Raw genomic sequence first — 15,132 nt, 5'->3', positions numbered from 1 at the left:
TCTTTACTCCATGCTGTGCTGACATGTTGAACTGAGACATTATCCCATTTGTGAGGAGGCTGTTGATAAATATAACAGAAAAATGTGTGAATAAGCAATACATTTTAGCATGTGTTCAATTAATTTATCATTATTTTATTTTGTTTGAGACATACCTTCTCATCGTTCGATATACAGTGTCTTTCAATGAACTCCCACATACACATACCTCGAAACACATACGATTTTCAGGTAAATTGGTGGTGTCATATGATTAAGGGAGAATCATAGACGAAAATAAGGTAAAGTTTGAATATATTTATTCACATATTGATAGAATATTTACAAGTTGAAAACTATGCAAAACGCTGTTAAAACGGTGTCATACTCTTCTCCTATTATGTACTCTTGATATATATATGTATTATAAACAGAACTTCGTTGTCGAGAAGGGAAACAGTTCGTACCTACGTTTCCTACCACACTACTTCCTGCGGTGTACTTGTGTGTTGCAGATGAGCATTTGACCGGCATTTACGGGTAATTAGCGACAATAATAGGCGAAATAGAGTAGAGAAACATTAAAGGGACAGTAGCCTCTAGGATTTTACTGCATACAACTGTACTTACTGTATAACAAATCGTCTATACCCACATGTATTTGTCACCAGATACCTAATTTAATTGTTATAATTAATTACACATCAACGCTACGAAATTTGAACGGCGCCATGACCAGCGAAAAAAATACACAGGAGCGGCGAGCGATTTCGCTCCCGTCAGCTTTCAAAGCGCTCCAGATGGTAACAACAATTACGAGAGCGAAAATTTTGGAAGATACAAGAGAAAATAGCTCCCGTGCCGCCGGCAGCGTTCGAAATTAGTTCTGACCCAGAGGCATGAGCCCACAAAGTTTTTGCTTGTGCCACCATCTCTACGAAATTGCCGGTCCTCCTGACCGGCACTTTTTCCCCTCATATTACGCTGAAATACTACGGTTATCGCAACGGAAGTTTAGACAGACTTGTAAACGGGAGCGCATAATACGACCCGTTCCTCAACGTAGAGAGCTGAGTGAACTCCCTCAACGCATGATTCGCCACACGAACAAAAACTCGCGACAGTCTAAGAAATCGATTGTGGCATCGCCGGCATGCCAGTGTTTTTATGACCGAATAACAATTAGTTTATATATCACAGGGGTTATCGTGGGGAGTGAGGGCACAACCAGTGACAGCTGACACGCACGTAATCAAATCCATTAACTGAATTCGTCACTTTTCTTAAAATGTAGAAAGTGGACTGTTTTTATTCAGTTAGATGTCTAGAAGCAATGTAAACTGTGTATGTACTTAAAGATTCTAGGCACTTGTAACTTTGCGGATGTGTGGCAGCATTGATCTATGCATGGGGGTACCGTGGACTGGGGAGGAGAAAAACGAAAGTAAAACCTTACCCAGAAGCTCCCCCGACATTCCTAGAGATTGAAACATTATTTGACCAACTCTAATTAAGTTACATGTATGCTGTTTTAATGCCAATGGTTATCTCTATATATACTATTTTGTTACTCACTGCTAGTAAATAAGCGGACCACCAAATTTTTGTGCAGGTCCACCAACTTTCTGAAGTTAGTGAAGTTGGTGGTCCTGCTGTCCACTAGATTTTCAGCCGAAATTCGGACCCTGCGGTGCCGGGCTCGACAATCCTGCTTGCCCGATGGCCCGAGGCAACCAAAATTCGCCCCCGGGCAAGTAGCTTGAAATTGCATTTGCCTGTTCGGGCAAGCAAGTTTTTTTTATTGACTGGCTAGACACTAAAGACATAATGAGATTTTTCTGTTTCCACCCGTCCCTAGCATTGTTTTGCACAGACATATAAGCTGCCTTGCTGCGACAAGATTTGAATGAAAAAAAAATAATGCGAATGAGACAATCAGTGTATGCATTCATACTAAGTACACAACATGCATACAGCAACATGTAAACCCAGCCTCCGTGATTTTGTCACCATTATGAAAATTAGGTGACCTCGTCGATTTCGCCAAAGCATAATCTTGACTTTCGTTTGGGAAACACCTTTACGATAATTCGACACAATTTCTGGCTTATGAGACATTATTAGAGTCGAGTCAGTGCATCAAAATCATGAAAATTGTAACAAAATCATGCTATGAAAAAGTAGCTCTGGTCAAGCCTAAAATAGCTTCCGTAAAAAAAATTACGAGAGCTCTTTTTTTCATACAAAATCCAAAAAAACCTCTCGTAAAAAAAAGAAGTAATTTTTAGGCTGGCCATGACACCCGCGACCGTGCTGCCACCCCGAAAAAGTTGCGTATTTGCCAATTCATTTTGCACGTTACAGCCTGAGGGCTAATCACAAAAGTGCAATTATATTTATACCTAGATGCTATTTAACCAAAAAATATTCATTTTAGGGCAAATTTATCCATATTATAACTGAAACTATATGTCGTTTATAAGATATTACAATCCTTTTGCTTTTAAATGAATAAATAAGAAACATCCTCGGTCTGTAGCCCTTGCTGGAAAGTGGTTTTGCGCAACTTATCAGATCGTGCGCTTTGAGTGGCGCCACCGTCGTTGTAATGAAACTGTAGTCGTTAGTTTCAAAACATTTTCTTTAAATATTTCTAATGGTGATAGAACCATGAAACTTTTCATGTAGCGTAATTATAACCTAAATTAGCTAAAAATAACCCAAGAACCTAGAGTAAACTCTCCCATTAAGACTTTGGTAGTAAACACATTTCGTGTTTATTTACTTTTTTTATTGAGACGTTCTAAATCCAAGTGCCTGTGCTGTGATCAGATCAGTTTCAGTGACTCATTGATGATCAAGAACCTCAGCTGCTAATAGGGGCAGCGCGTCTCCCAAGTCCGAAAGGCGCCGAATTATTTTATTTAATTTTTTTTTGAATTAGGGATAGGGTTAGGGTTAGGATTAGGATTAGGGTTAGGGTTAATTAACTGATTTCTATAGCCACAACTTATTTATACTAATAATGCGCCATCTAGCGGATCACTATCTCTCCCCTGAGACCTACTATTTCGGACTTGGGAGACGCGCTACCCCTAGAGCCTAGACTCTAGAGCCTAGAGGCATTCAAGAACCTCAACAGAGGAATTCAAGAACTCATTCTTGCCACGGACCATCGTGGACTGGAATGCCTGCACACAGACCGTAATCGACGCCATCTGTGTCGCGGTCGCAGCCGGGAGCGCCTAATTTCACCATGCCCCACCACCTGCGTCATAATACGCGTATACGCGGTCGACGCAGTACACAATCAAGATCAAGATGATTGCATGCAAAGATCGAAACCTTTAAAAACTGACTGGTTGGCCGAACAAACACGCAAATTATCAGCGAATTCCTACCTTGACCCTAACTCTAACAGCCTCCCTCTCTGACATATCAAATGGACACGCCATAACGATGTTGTGTTCAAATATCTGTAAAACCGTGGGTAAATATTTCACTTTCGCCCTCCATGTTATGTTGACGTCACGTGTCGTAAGGTCTGTATCGTCATCGTCGCCGCGGCTGTAGTTATCATTACATTATATGATCATTATATGCTGTGCTAAATATAAAAACACAGTCACTAAAAATAACAACACAAATATAATCAATAGAAACAAGCTCACTTTATGAGAGAATTATATATTTATTTTATATAAACCGCAAAATAACAATAACTATCAAAATAACCGTGCCAAATAACACAGCAGACGCACCAAGTGTACCGCTGCGATCGTTTCAGTGCAACATGCTGATCCCGGTGTCCCGTTAAAAGTTCAGAAAGTCCCGATCGTAAATTTTTTTTAGCCATATTTTAAAATTTACATCAGTAAGTTACTATATTTGCCGTGGTTGTTGATGTACTTTGATTGCAGCGAACAATAAACCTAAAAGGCCACAAAGGTCTTAACTAACTGGAGAGAATGTTTTACTCATAGGAGTGTGTTATCGATCACCAGCTAGTAGTAGTACACAGGAGAACAATTGAGGAGTTGATTGATCTATTCTCTAAGATAGTGAGTGGACAGGAGACGCATGTTCTGATTATGGGTGACTTTAATATACCCGAGGTTGATTATGTGAACTATTGCACCAGTTGCAGCCCACTGTCATTCCACAGTAGGTTCATCGACAAGACACAGGACATGTTTCTATTGCAACATGTGACGGTACCGACAAGATATAGAGAAGGTCAAGAGCCATCTAAACTTGATCTGATCTTCACAAATGATGAGAATATACGATCGAGGAAGTGAGTTGTTTGGCACCCATCGGGAAGAGCGATCACGTTGGACTAGCATGGACGACCATAACACACCTGGACCCAAACAGCCTGAAACACAAGTACGAAGGCCGAAACTACTGGAAAGGAGATTATATATCTTTAAACACAGAAATCAAAGCCACTGATTGGAAGACAGTATTGGGAGGTTTGGACACCAACAGTGCTTGGCAGGAGTTAGAGCAAAGAATTGAAGACCTTATAGTAGGAGGAATGTACCAGGGAAGAGACCACCGAATAAGAACCAGACACCAAGATGGCTGACCAACCTGTTCGAAAAGCAATACAGAACAAGAGAGACCGGATACAAGATGGCCTTGCGCAGAAGATGCGTTGTTCCACGACCGCCGAAAGCGGTTAAGCCGCGCACTTCCGCGGGACTGGGCGCACGCGACCGCGGGATGTATATAGCTATAGCTCCCCGCTGTCCGCATTCGCGCGCCCAAGGAAGCGCACCGGTTCGCGGCGCGAATGCGTATAGCGGGCAGCCTAACATCGCGCAGTTTTCGGAACACGTACATCGGCTCGGCTACATCGGCTTTGAGGGGGGCTTTCCGATTATGGATTGACACGCGTTTGTACATTCGTCGCGTTGTACCGTCACCTGCCGTATTTTCGTACCTTATCTGGCGTTCTCCCACTCTCTTTCTCTCTTCTCGCACTCCCACAGTCTGCTCTTCTCTCTCTCTCTCGCTCTCTCGCTCGCTCTGCGCACGGGTTAATAAGGATTATAAAGGTCTTCGGCTCGCGCGGCTCTCTCGCCGTGCGCGTGTACGTGACGGCGGCAATCTCCGACCTTCGTAGTTTTCCATAGACTTGAAGGCACAGGCACTTGAAGCGTTTCAATAGATATAATGCTAACTAAATACACTCGCTGTATTTCATACGATTTAAAAAGAAATATCATCCAACAGTCGGGTAAATGTATTTACTTAGTACAAAATCTTAATGTTTCGTAATACTATAGCCGTATAGGCTAGGCCTACTCTGTTTCACCTACGGATATTGAAAAAGTTTGCGAACGTTAAATGCAGAAAGGTTTTGCCGGCAGTTAATTCTTAACATTCGTAGACCTTCAGACGCCCGCACTGATTCTGCTGTGGGAGCACATACGGCTGACGCCACGGCGGCGGGTTCTTTTTGCCAGAGAACGTCTAGTGGGAATTCTGAGTCTAAACAAACATCAATCAACGGGCTTAGCCAATGAAGTCAGGGGAACCAACATGGCTACGATAATGAAAAGCCGACGTCACGATTCGAGTTAGACTGGTACGGACGTTAATTCGGCCAAGTCTCTTTCGCTACACTAAACTTATAGTTAGTGCAGCGTGTCGAACTCTCCACCGCGGGGCAGTCTAAGCCTATTCGCCGTTCCTGGTGTGGAAAATTCTCTGGAAAATCCCTCGAAGAGAGCCTCGTCGCGCCATCTATGGGACGCCATATGTACGAGAATAACTTCAGGGCGTTAAATTCAATAAATTGAAAATCGCTTTTCTAGAGGAAAACGTAAAGCGCCGACCAAAAAAATTAGCAATTACGACCATTGGATTTATTCTCGCCCTACGTGCAGAGTCGAAAGGCTTCTGCAATCGCCAGAACTGCTCAATTGACCGATTATCCGGCTTTCTGTAGTACCCAGAGGGCTTCGAGTAGTTAGTTCTACATAGAGGGCAGCGAATTGGATGAAAAGGCGCCGCGAGGCGGCGCTGTTCGCGCTTCGCGCGTATATCCGGGCTGCAGATCGTCAAGAGGAAATTTTACTTAAAAGTACTGTAGACTACGCAGAGAAAAAGATTAGGCCAATTATGTTAAACAGAGAAAAATCACTTCCAACTTAATTGTGTAACAAAGCCAAGAAAAATTGTGACCCGCTCCAGCATAATACGGACTAAGTCACAAGTCATTGTTTTGAGTAATGAGCACACACACATGTCAATGCTGAAAATGGCCTACCTGGACAAAAAAGAGATTTTTACACAAATAAGTTCCTAAGTGCATATTTAATCCGGATATATAGGTTCAGATATCTCTAGATTATTATGGTCATTTTTAATTTAAAAAATAAATAAATAAAAAATATTTTGAAGGACCCCTGACCGCTCATCCCTTGGCTCATTGACTGGGCCCCTTACCCGGAAAGCTTTATCTCAAAAGCTGCATATTCCAGAATAAGTCGGTTTCCGATCTTCAAATTGCTGTAGATCGGTCAATTCTTTAGATATAGCCAAATATTATGTATCATTTTAAAGGTAATTAAATAATCTATTCAGATATATACGCATAACTCAATTTGTAGAATTTCCTACTTAATCCTGGTTTTGCTGGAGTGGGTCACAATTATGAGCGAGGTCTTAATTGTTGATGTATTCAACAGCAACCCCAAGAAGTTTTATCGGTACGTGCGCGAGAAACAGAAGGTCAAAGCTGGAATAACTTGATTAGCTAAAAGAGAAGGTATGTTAACAGACAACGACCAAGAAGCAGCATCATTACTGAACAACTATTTCAAGTCGGTGTTTGTAAAGGAGCCAGTGGGTAACATCCCGAATTTTGTAGACAGAGTGCAACCTGGTACAAGCTTGGACAGTATTGAGATTACAGCTGCACACGTGGAAAAGAAGCTGAGAGAACTGAAGCCAGGCAAGTCACCATGCAGGACCTGATGGAACACACCCGAAACTGCTAAAATAATGTGCTGATGGACTTGTATTGTCACTCACATTAATATTACAAAAATCCTTACAGGAAGGGACCCTACCAACATAGTGGAAAAAGCGCAGAGTTTCGCCTATCTTCAAAAAAAGGAGTAGGACGGCTGCTGAGAACTACAGACCAGTTTCACTAACATGTGTGTGTTGTAAGGTCATGGAATCGCTATTGCGTGATGAAGTAGTAAAATTCATAGATGAGAACAAATTGTTTACAGAACACCAACATGGATTTACGTCGAGGAGCTGTCTGACTAATCTCCTAGAGACATTTGAGGCTTGGAGTAAGGCCATTGACAATGGTAATTGCATCGACACCTTCTTTTTAGACTATCAAAAAGCATTTGACACCGTTTCGCACATGAGGCTATTGAAGAATTGAAAGCGTATGGAATAAGAGGAACACTCATAAACTGGATTTAAAGCTTTCTCGAGGACTGTACTCGGAATGGTGCTCAGTAGATAGCAGGGTTCCGCAAGGATCGGTCCTAGGACCACTACTGTTCCTGGTATATGTAAACGATATCCCGGACATAGCGATTTGTGATATGAAAATGTTTGCAGATGATACGAAAATTTGGAAATCTATATCGACAACAACGGACTGCATGCTACTGCAGCATGATCTAAATATGATGTGTGAATCGTCAAGGAATTGGCTATTAAAGTTTCACGTCGGGAAGTGCAAACGGATGCATTTATAGGAGGAAATAACGAACAGTTTGAGTACTCAATGACCAATGAGGCTGAGACAAGAAGAATGTTAGATGAGATCACTGAAGAAAAAGATCTTGGGATATGGATAAATAGCGACCTGAAACCCACTCTACAGTGTACCAGAGTAGCAAACAAAGCGATGGGGGTACTGAGATCGATCAAATAAAAAAAAAGTACTGTGTGCAAGCCTGGTCAGCCTACTATAAGAAAGATATGGACCTGTCAGAAAAAGTGCAAAGAAGAGAAACCAAGCTAGTCCACTCTATACGTAACCTGGAATACGAAAGGAGACTGGAAATCCTAGGTCTATATTCACTGGATCAGAGGAGAGTGAGGGGAGACCTGATCAAAACTTACAAAATTTTAACAGACAAAGAAAACATTAATAGCAACCAATTTTTCACACCGGCAACCGGAACCACCAGAGGTAATCCCCTGAAACTATTCAAAAATAGATCCAGGCTGCACTTGCGACAGCACTTCTTTAGCCAAAGAGTGGTGAATGCATGGAACGCACTGCCAACATTTGTTGTCGAGGCCAAGACGGACAACTGCTTTAAAAACAAACTAGACTTACATTGGACAGATATGGGTATTATAATAGGCCAGGCCTAAACTGAACCCATCTAACCAACTAGAAATGAAAAACTTTTTTTTGCATTTTATTTTACATGTATACTTAATAAAAATTGGTGTTGCGCCGTGACAAACACATGTCGCAGCCCGCCACAACTTTTTTCCTGTTTTTTTTTGCGCACCGCAGCAGTCCCAATTTGGAAAAATTCAAGAAAGGGATCACAAGTGCAAGGGCATAGCCAGGAATTTGGATTGGGGGGGGGTAGCAAGTAGCGAGTAGCAAGGGTGGTCTGAAATTTTTTATTTGAGTTAAATGTAAAAATAGTGCTTTAAAATCAATTTAGACGCTGTTTTGTTGACAATACTATTTCTTCTGCAGCTCTATTTATTTTTTTGAATACGGTACTAAAAATATATAATGCCTATCTGATATCAGATAATTAAAATTGTAATTGTAATTTTTTTAATGAGGCCAGGATTAGGCCACCTACGCGCTTTTAAGAGAAAAAGAAAATAGAGAAAAAAAAATTTGGATTTTGATTTTGATTGGGGGGGTCCTAGGGACCCCAGGCCCCCTGGCTACGCGCTTGCACAAGTGATCCCTTTCTTGAATTTTCCCAAATTGGAACCTCTGTCACAGTTTGACGTGACTTTACATTTCTTCGCCTTTGATCTTTATCAAATTATATATAAGCTGAACACCTCATCTTTAGGTACATATAATATTCAGATTTAGGCACTGCCTAAAAGCAGAGCTCCCGACGTCATACCACGTGACAACGGTGTTACCCCCCTGCCCCTAAGACACAGACATGTGGATTTTTTCGTAATAGTATTAGCATATTATAATATCACAATGATAACCAAATGAAAATCACAATTTGTGACGGTAGATGGCACTACGTTGGAATTTGAGTTTTCTTAGCAATGCGCTGGTAATAAATTGTTATGCAGCGTTCCGACATGTTTTGCATAACTTTAATGTACTATAGACGTTTTATCGGCAGGGTGGTGGGAAAATACCAATTTTGCATTAAAGGGAGAGTTTACTCTAGGTTCTAGGGTTATTTTCAGCCTAATTTAGGTTATAATTACGCTACATAAAAAGTTTCATTGTTCAATCACCATTAGAATATTTTTTTTTAATGTTTTAAAACTAACGACTACAGTTTGATTACAGCGACGGTGGCGCCACTCAAAGTGCCGATCTGATAAGTTGCGCAAAACCACTTTCGAGCCAAGCGCTACAGACCGGAGCGGTGTTTCTTATTTATTCATTTAAAAGCAAAAGGATTGTAATCTCTTATAAACGACATATAGTTTCAGTTATATATGGATAAATATTGCCCCCTAAAATGAATATCGTCGGTTAAATAGCATTTAGCGTATAAATATAATTGCACTTTTGTGATTAGCCCTCGCGTCTGTAACGTGCCAAATAAATTGTCAAATACGCAACTTTTTCGGGCGTGGCAGCACGGTCGCGGTGTCATGCGCCGTTCAAATTTCGTAAGCGTTGATGTGTATTAATTATTAACATTTAAATTAGGTATCTCGGTAACAAATACGTGTGGGTATAGACGATTTGTTATACAGTAAGTACAGTTGTATGCAGTAAAATCCTAGAGGCTACTGTCCCTTTAAAGATATTTAAACAACACTAAATCAAATCGCGCCATCGAAAATGAAGTGGATGGGTTACTATCGCAAGCCAAAGTGGAATTAATTGCAACACATACATTTTAACACATTTTTAATATCAGGACTTTTATTTTCTTACTTAAAACACTTTTTTCCATAGTTTTTCTAAAAAATTATGTCAGAAAACAATTTCCATCTGAAGGAATTTACGATGTACTATTTTCAAATTCAATGTCAGGAATTATTTTCGTTCTGTAAAAATATTTTCATATCAGGAGCCATAAAATCATGTCCGAAAAAAATTTGCATCAGAAGGAATTTACGATGTACTATTTTTAAATTCAATAACATTTCTATTACCAATACCAGTACCATACACGCTTTTCACACCAAAACATTTAGATATCATTCTATATAGAACTCATCTATATTTTTATATCACCTTTTTCTCAAAATCTATCACTCCTCTTGGTAATTTCATCAGGCATTACAAATTATCCATACAAAAAAAGAATGATTTCCGTACATACCCCATATGATATTAGCTCCATGCCATGGTAATTAAGCTTTGAAAAAATGTTCATGTTAAATTGGCCCCACTGTAGTAAAACTACTGCTATGATGTTCATGCCTGGCATAAAAGTGCTTCATCTTCAGCATTAACAAAGTAGAACTTAGCATAGTTAAAATAAGTACTATCACTTTCTTGTTGGGTGATAATTTGGAGCCAGTTTGCCAAAGCTACAACATGATTTTACAATAATTGCATATGAAAACACTACATAGTAATACAGCACTTTAATACACTATGACGAAGTGGAACATGCCGTATTTTTACACCACCCTTCAAAAATAAATTAACAAGAAACAAATGCATTTCCTAGACTTGCCAGGATCAATAAAATTAATTCGACCAAACGTTTCAGAATGCATCGTGTCCTCGGACAGTGTGGCTCCCATCGACTGGGGGTGCCACCTAATCGGACTTCTTCACAGAGGGAAGGTTATTGTTGAGTGTGTCATTCTGATGAATGATATGTTTAGTATTGTTGTTAGAGTCCTGCCTCGTGGCGCCATCTGTCAACTGTGCTTTCTTCATGTAGCTCTGGATGTAGAAATTGGCGAAGAGCACTATCATTGTGAAGAGGTACCTGCACCAGAACAGCAATAAGAGGCGATTACAGCATCTGATGAGGTTAATGACTTAGCCGAAGAAAACCTTTCTACCCCCCCCCATCATCATTAATAATATTTCTCATCACAAGATAATGCCAATTTAAAATCCATCTATCCTTCCTCTCTCTCTCTCTCTCTTTCTCTCTCTCTCTCTCTCTCTCTCTCTCTCTCTCTCTCTCTGTCTCTCTCTCTCTCTCTCGATATATATATATTAGGGGTGCACCGGAACTTGGATCCGGCCGGAACTATCCGGCCAGATCTTAAATATTTCAGCATTCCGGTTCTGGCCGGAACCCTTCAGAAACAGTCGGCCGGAACCGGAACTTTTTCCTAATTTTATTTCTGCTACAAGCGTCATCAAAATCAAAAGATTAGTCACTGAATGTAGTTGAGAGTCAACTTGGTGACAATATAGTGTTAACAACTTCACACTTTTCTGCCCCAAAAACACTTGCCACTTGAACGTTGGCTATATAACTAACTGAACCGGACCTAACTGATGTTAGGTGATTCATAAGATTAATTTTCTTTCAAAATCAAATACTCTTAGAGCCACAGGAATCGCATCTGTCCGTTAGTTGATAATAATACTATTACTATTAGTAATAGTATTAATAGACTAAAACCAGGGGTACTGCAACATGCAGGTTTTGCCACAGAATTCGCTGTACTGTAAACAGCTGATTCATAAACAGTAACAACCAATGTCAACCATCCTGTATTTAGAACTTTGAGCATTGTTCTACTCGCCCTATAAGTGATGTGCCTACTAATGATAGTTCCGGCCAACTTAAAAAGTTGGATCCGGTGTAGGCCTACCTCTAATATTTATATATATATAGGCCCTATAACACATATTGGATCTGGCATGCCTTCAAAGTTATCTCTGAAGCCAAGTTAGGGTGATACTCCATTAGGAGTGTTCCCAACTTTAATGTCATTAATGGTCATAATAACATAATATATAATAGGAGTGTTTCACGTGACGTCATAAATTAGGTCACGTGTAGGCCTATTTGTTGTGTCATGGTTGGCAGAAGCGAAGCGTGCTGCTTGACATTTACAGATGAATGACCACATGTTCTGATAGAAAGCGCTGTTTATGTAGTGCACGTACACGTGCGTGCTGCGTGGGTGCGCGTGCACGTACACGTGCGTGCATGTGTGCGTGTGTGCGTGCGTGCGTGCGTATGAACTTACACGTGCGTGCGTGCGTGTGCACGTACACGTTCGTACGTTCGTGTGCACGTACACGTGCGTGCGTGCGTGTGCACGTACACGTACGTGCATGCGTGCGTGTGTGTGTGCGTGTGCACGTACACGTGCGTGCATGCGTGCGTGCGTGCGTGTGCACGTACACGTGCGTGCATGCGTGCGTGCGTACGCGTGTGCAAGTACACGTGTGTGCATGAGTGCGTTGGTGCGCACGTGCGTGTGTGTACAGGTACACGTGCGTGCGTGCATGCATGTGCACGTAGACGTGCGTGCGTGCGTGCGTGCGTGCGTGTACACGTACACCTGCGTGCATGCATGCGTGCGTGCGTGTGTACGTAAACGTGCGTGCATGCGTTCGTGTGTGCGTGCGTGCGTGCGTGTGTGCGTGCGTGTGTGCGTGTGCACGTATACGTGCGTGCGTACACGTGCGTGCATGTGTGCGTGTGCACGTACACGTGCGCGCGTGCGTGCGTGCGTGTGTGTGCAGGTACACGTTCGTGCGTGCGTGCGTGCGTGTGCACGTACACCTGCGTGCATGCATGCGTGCGTGCGTGTGTACGTACGCGGTGAATGTGCGACGTACACGGTGGGTGCGTGCGTGTGCGCTGCATGTGTACCTACACGGTGCGTGCAATGCCGTGCAGTGCGTGGCCTGCGCGTAGCGTGCGCCTGCGTGTGTGCGCGCGTGTCAGGCTACAGCGTCGTGGCCTGCGTGCGGTGGCCGTGCACGTACACGTCTGGCCGTGCGATGCGCGCGTGCGTGTGCCACGTACATGGTGCACGTACCACGTACGGGCCGTCGCGTGCGTGCGTGCGTGCGCGTGCGCCCGTGGTGTGCACGTACACGCTTGCGTGGCGTGGCGTGTTAACTTATCAGCGTGCGTGCATGCCGTGCGTGCGTTCGCTGTGTGCTGCACGTACACGTGACGTGGGGCGTGCGTGCGTGTGTGCGCGCGTGTGCAGTACACGTTTCGTGCGTGCGTGCGTGCGTGGTGTGTGCGTGGTAGCGGATACAGCCACGGAGTGGTGCGCATGTGCCGTAGACGTGGCGTGCGCACGTACACGTGCGTGCATAGTTGCTGTGTGTGTGCGTGGCGCACGTACACGTGCGTGCGTGGTGTGTAAGCTACACGCTGTGCGTGCGTGCTGTGAACTTAGCACGTGCGTGCATGCGGTGCGTGGCGTCGGCGTGTGTGCACGTACACAGTAAGCGTCCGCGCGCAAGTGACGTGTGGTGCGCGCGTGTGAAGTCACGTTGTGCATGTGTGCGTGCTGCGGTACGTTGCGCGTGCGTGGCATGCATGTACACGTAGAACGTGCGGCGTGCAGTGTGGCAGCGTACACGCTGCGTGCATGCGTGCGTGCGTTGCGTGCGTGCGTGCGTGGCGTGTGCACGGTACACGCGTGCGTGGCATGAGATATAGGTGTGTGCGTGCGTGCGTGCGTGGTGGCGCGTGCGTGACGTGCGATGCGTGCCGTGCGTGTGTTCGTAGACGTGCGTGCGTGCTGCTTGCTATCGAACAATATCACGCATGCTGCTTGCTCTGGGCCACGTTAAACTGCGCGCATGTGTGCGCATACTGAACGTCAATGTTTATCACATGAAACAAGACACAAAAACATCACACTATAGGGGGCGTATATAGTAATATATATACTAATATATCAATATATAGATGCCTGTCATGGTCATATATTAGTTTGTGGTTTAATCTGTCATTTAGCGTTAGGGTTAGGGTTAGTATTAGGGGGGGGGATTATGATTATCAATCATTAATCATTCAATCATTAATCATTACATGATATCAAAGTTCAGGCCAACACTCCTAATGGCAGCCGGTCTAGCCGTGAAGTTATCACAACAGCAGGACATGCTGTCCTATCATAGTTTTGAATGTATATATACGTCTCATGACTTAACTGATCGAAATTATTGAGGCTGCTTATGACGCGTATTGACTCAATTGGCACTAACTCCTCCTGGTACGGGCCCGCAGCGCAGACAGGGCTCAATTCTGTCAATGACGTTTTCCACAAAACTCAATTGTTAAACAACAAAACTCAATTCTGTCGAACGCGTTCCACAAACTCAATTTTGTAAACACAAAACTCAATTCTGTCGACGCGTTCCACAAAACTCAATTTTGTAAACAGCACAAACTCAATTTCTGTCAACTTCCTGTCCACAAAACTCAATTTTGTGACACAAAGACTGCAATTCTGTCAATCCTGTCCCACAAACTCAATTTTGTACATCCAAACTCCATTGCTGTCGGAACCGGCTTCCACAAAGACTCGCATTTGTTGCCCAAATATGGCACACGCCATTGGCTAAGAAGGGCTGACCATTGGTCAGAAAGAAACAAGATGGCCGACCATGACGCATTCTGCCAAGCCGGCAGTTCTTCTGCACGCAATGGTAGCTCCTTCTTAGCATGCGTGTGCCATATTTGGGCAACAAACTCGAGTCTTGCTGAACCCGGTTCGACAGAATTGAGTTTCGGTCACAGTGTTTTACAAAATTGAGTTTTGTGGAACCGGTTCGACAGAATTTGAGTTTGGATTTACAATTGAGCTTTTGTGCGAACCGGTCGACAGAATTGAGTTTTGTGTTCACAAATAGGCATTTTGTGGGCACAGGATTTGACAAGAATTGAGTGTTTGTGTTCACAAAACTCATTTTCTGTCAAGTTTATAGTACAAATATGCTGTCCCCTGTCCATGACGCCCCGATACCTGGGCCTCCTCCATGTGTCGCATATAGACAACATACTCCTCTGTTAATTCGGCGGT

At 43.0% G+C, this 15,132-nt stretch overlaps 2 protein-coding genes across 2 annotated transcripts in view; both read right to left on the bottom strand.

Annotated features, from left to right (window-relative positions):
• LOC106811145 (TBC1 domain family member 25-like) overlaps positions 1–3,511 on the bottom strand; it is a 49,384-nt gene extending 45,873 nt beyond the window's left edge. The window contains exon 1 of the mRNA XM_014814684.1: positions 3,381–3,511. Coding sequence (XP_014670170.1) covers positions 3,381–3,434 — 54 coding nt within the window. The 5' untranslated portion in view covers positions 3,435–3,511. The remainder of the gene's footprint in view (positions 1–3,380) is intronic.
• A 6,544-nt stretch (positions 3,512–10,055) lies between these two features.
• The window catches only part of LOC106811148 (elongation of very long chain fatty acids protein 2-like), a 36,951-nt gene continuing 31,874 nt past the window's right edge, over positions 10,056–15,132 (bottom strand). The window contains exon 8 of the mRNA XM_014814686.1: positions 10,056–11,099. Within this exon, the coding sequence (XP_014670172.1) occupies positions 10,925–11,099 (175 nt within the window). The 3' untranslated portion in view covers positions 10,056–10,924. The remainder of the gene's footprint in view (positions 11,100–15,132) is intronic.

The sequence above is a fragment of the Priapulus caudatus genome, unplaced genomic scaffold, assembly GCF_000485595.1.
Source record: "Priapulus caudatus unplaced genomic scaffold, Priapulus_caudatus-5.0.1 Scaffold509, whole genome shotgun sequence".
In the NCBI taxonomy this organism is placed as follows: Eukaryota; Metazoa; Priapulida; class Priapulimorpha; order Priapulimorphida; family Priapulidae; genus Priapulus; species Priapulus caudatus.
This window is presented reverse-complemented; position numbering and strand designations above follow the sequence as displayed.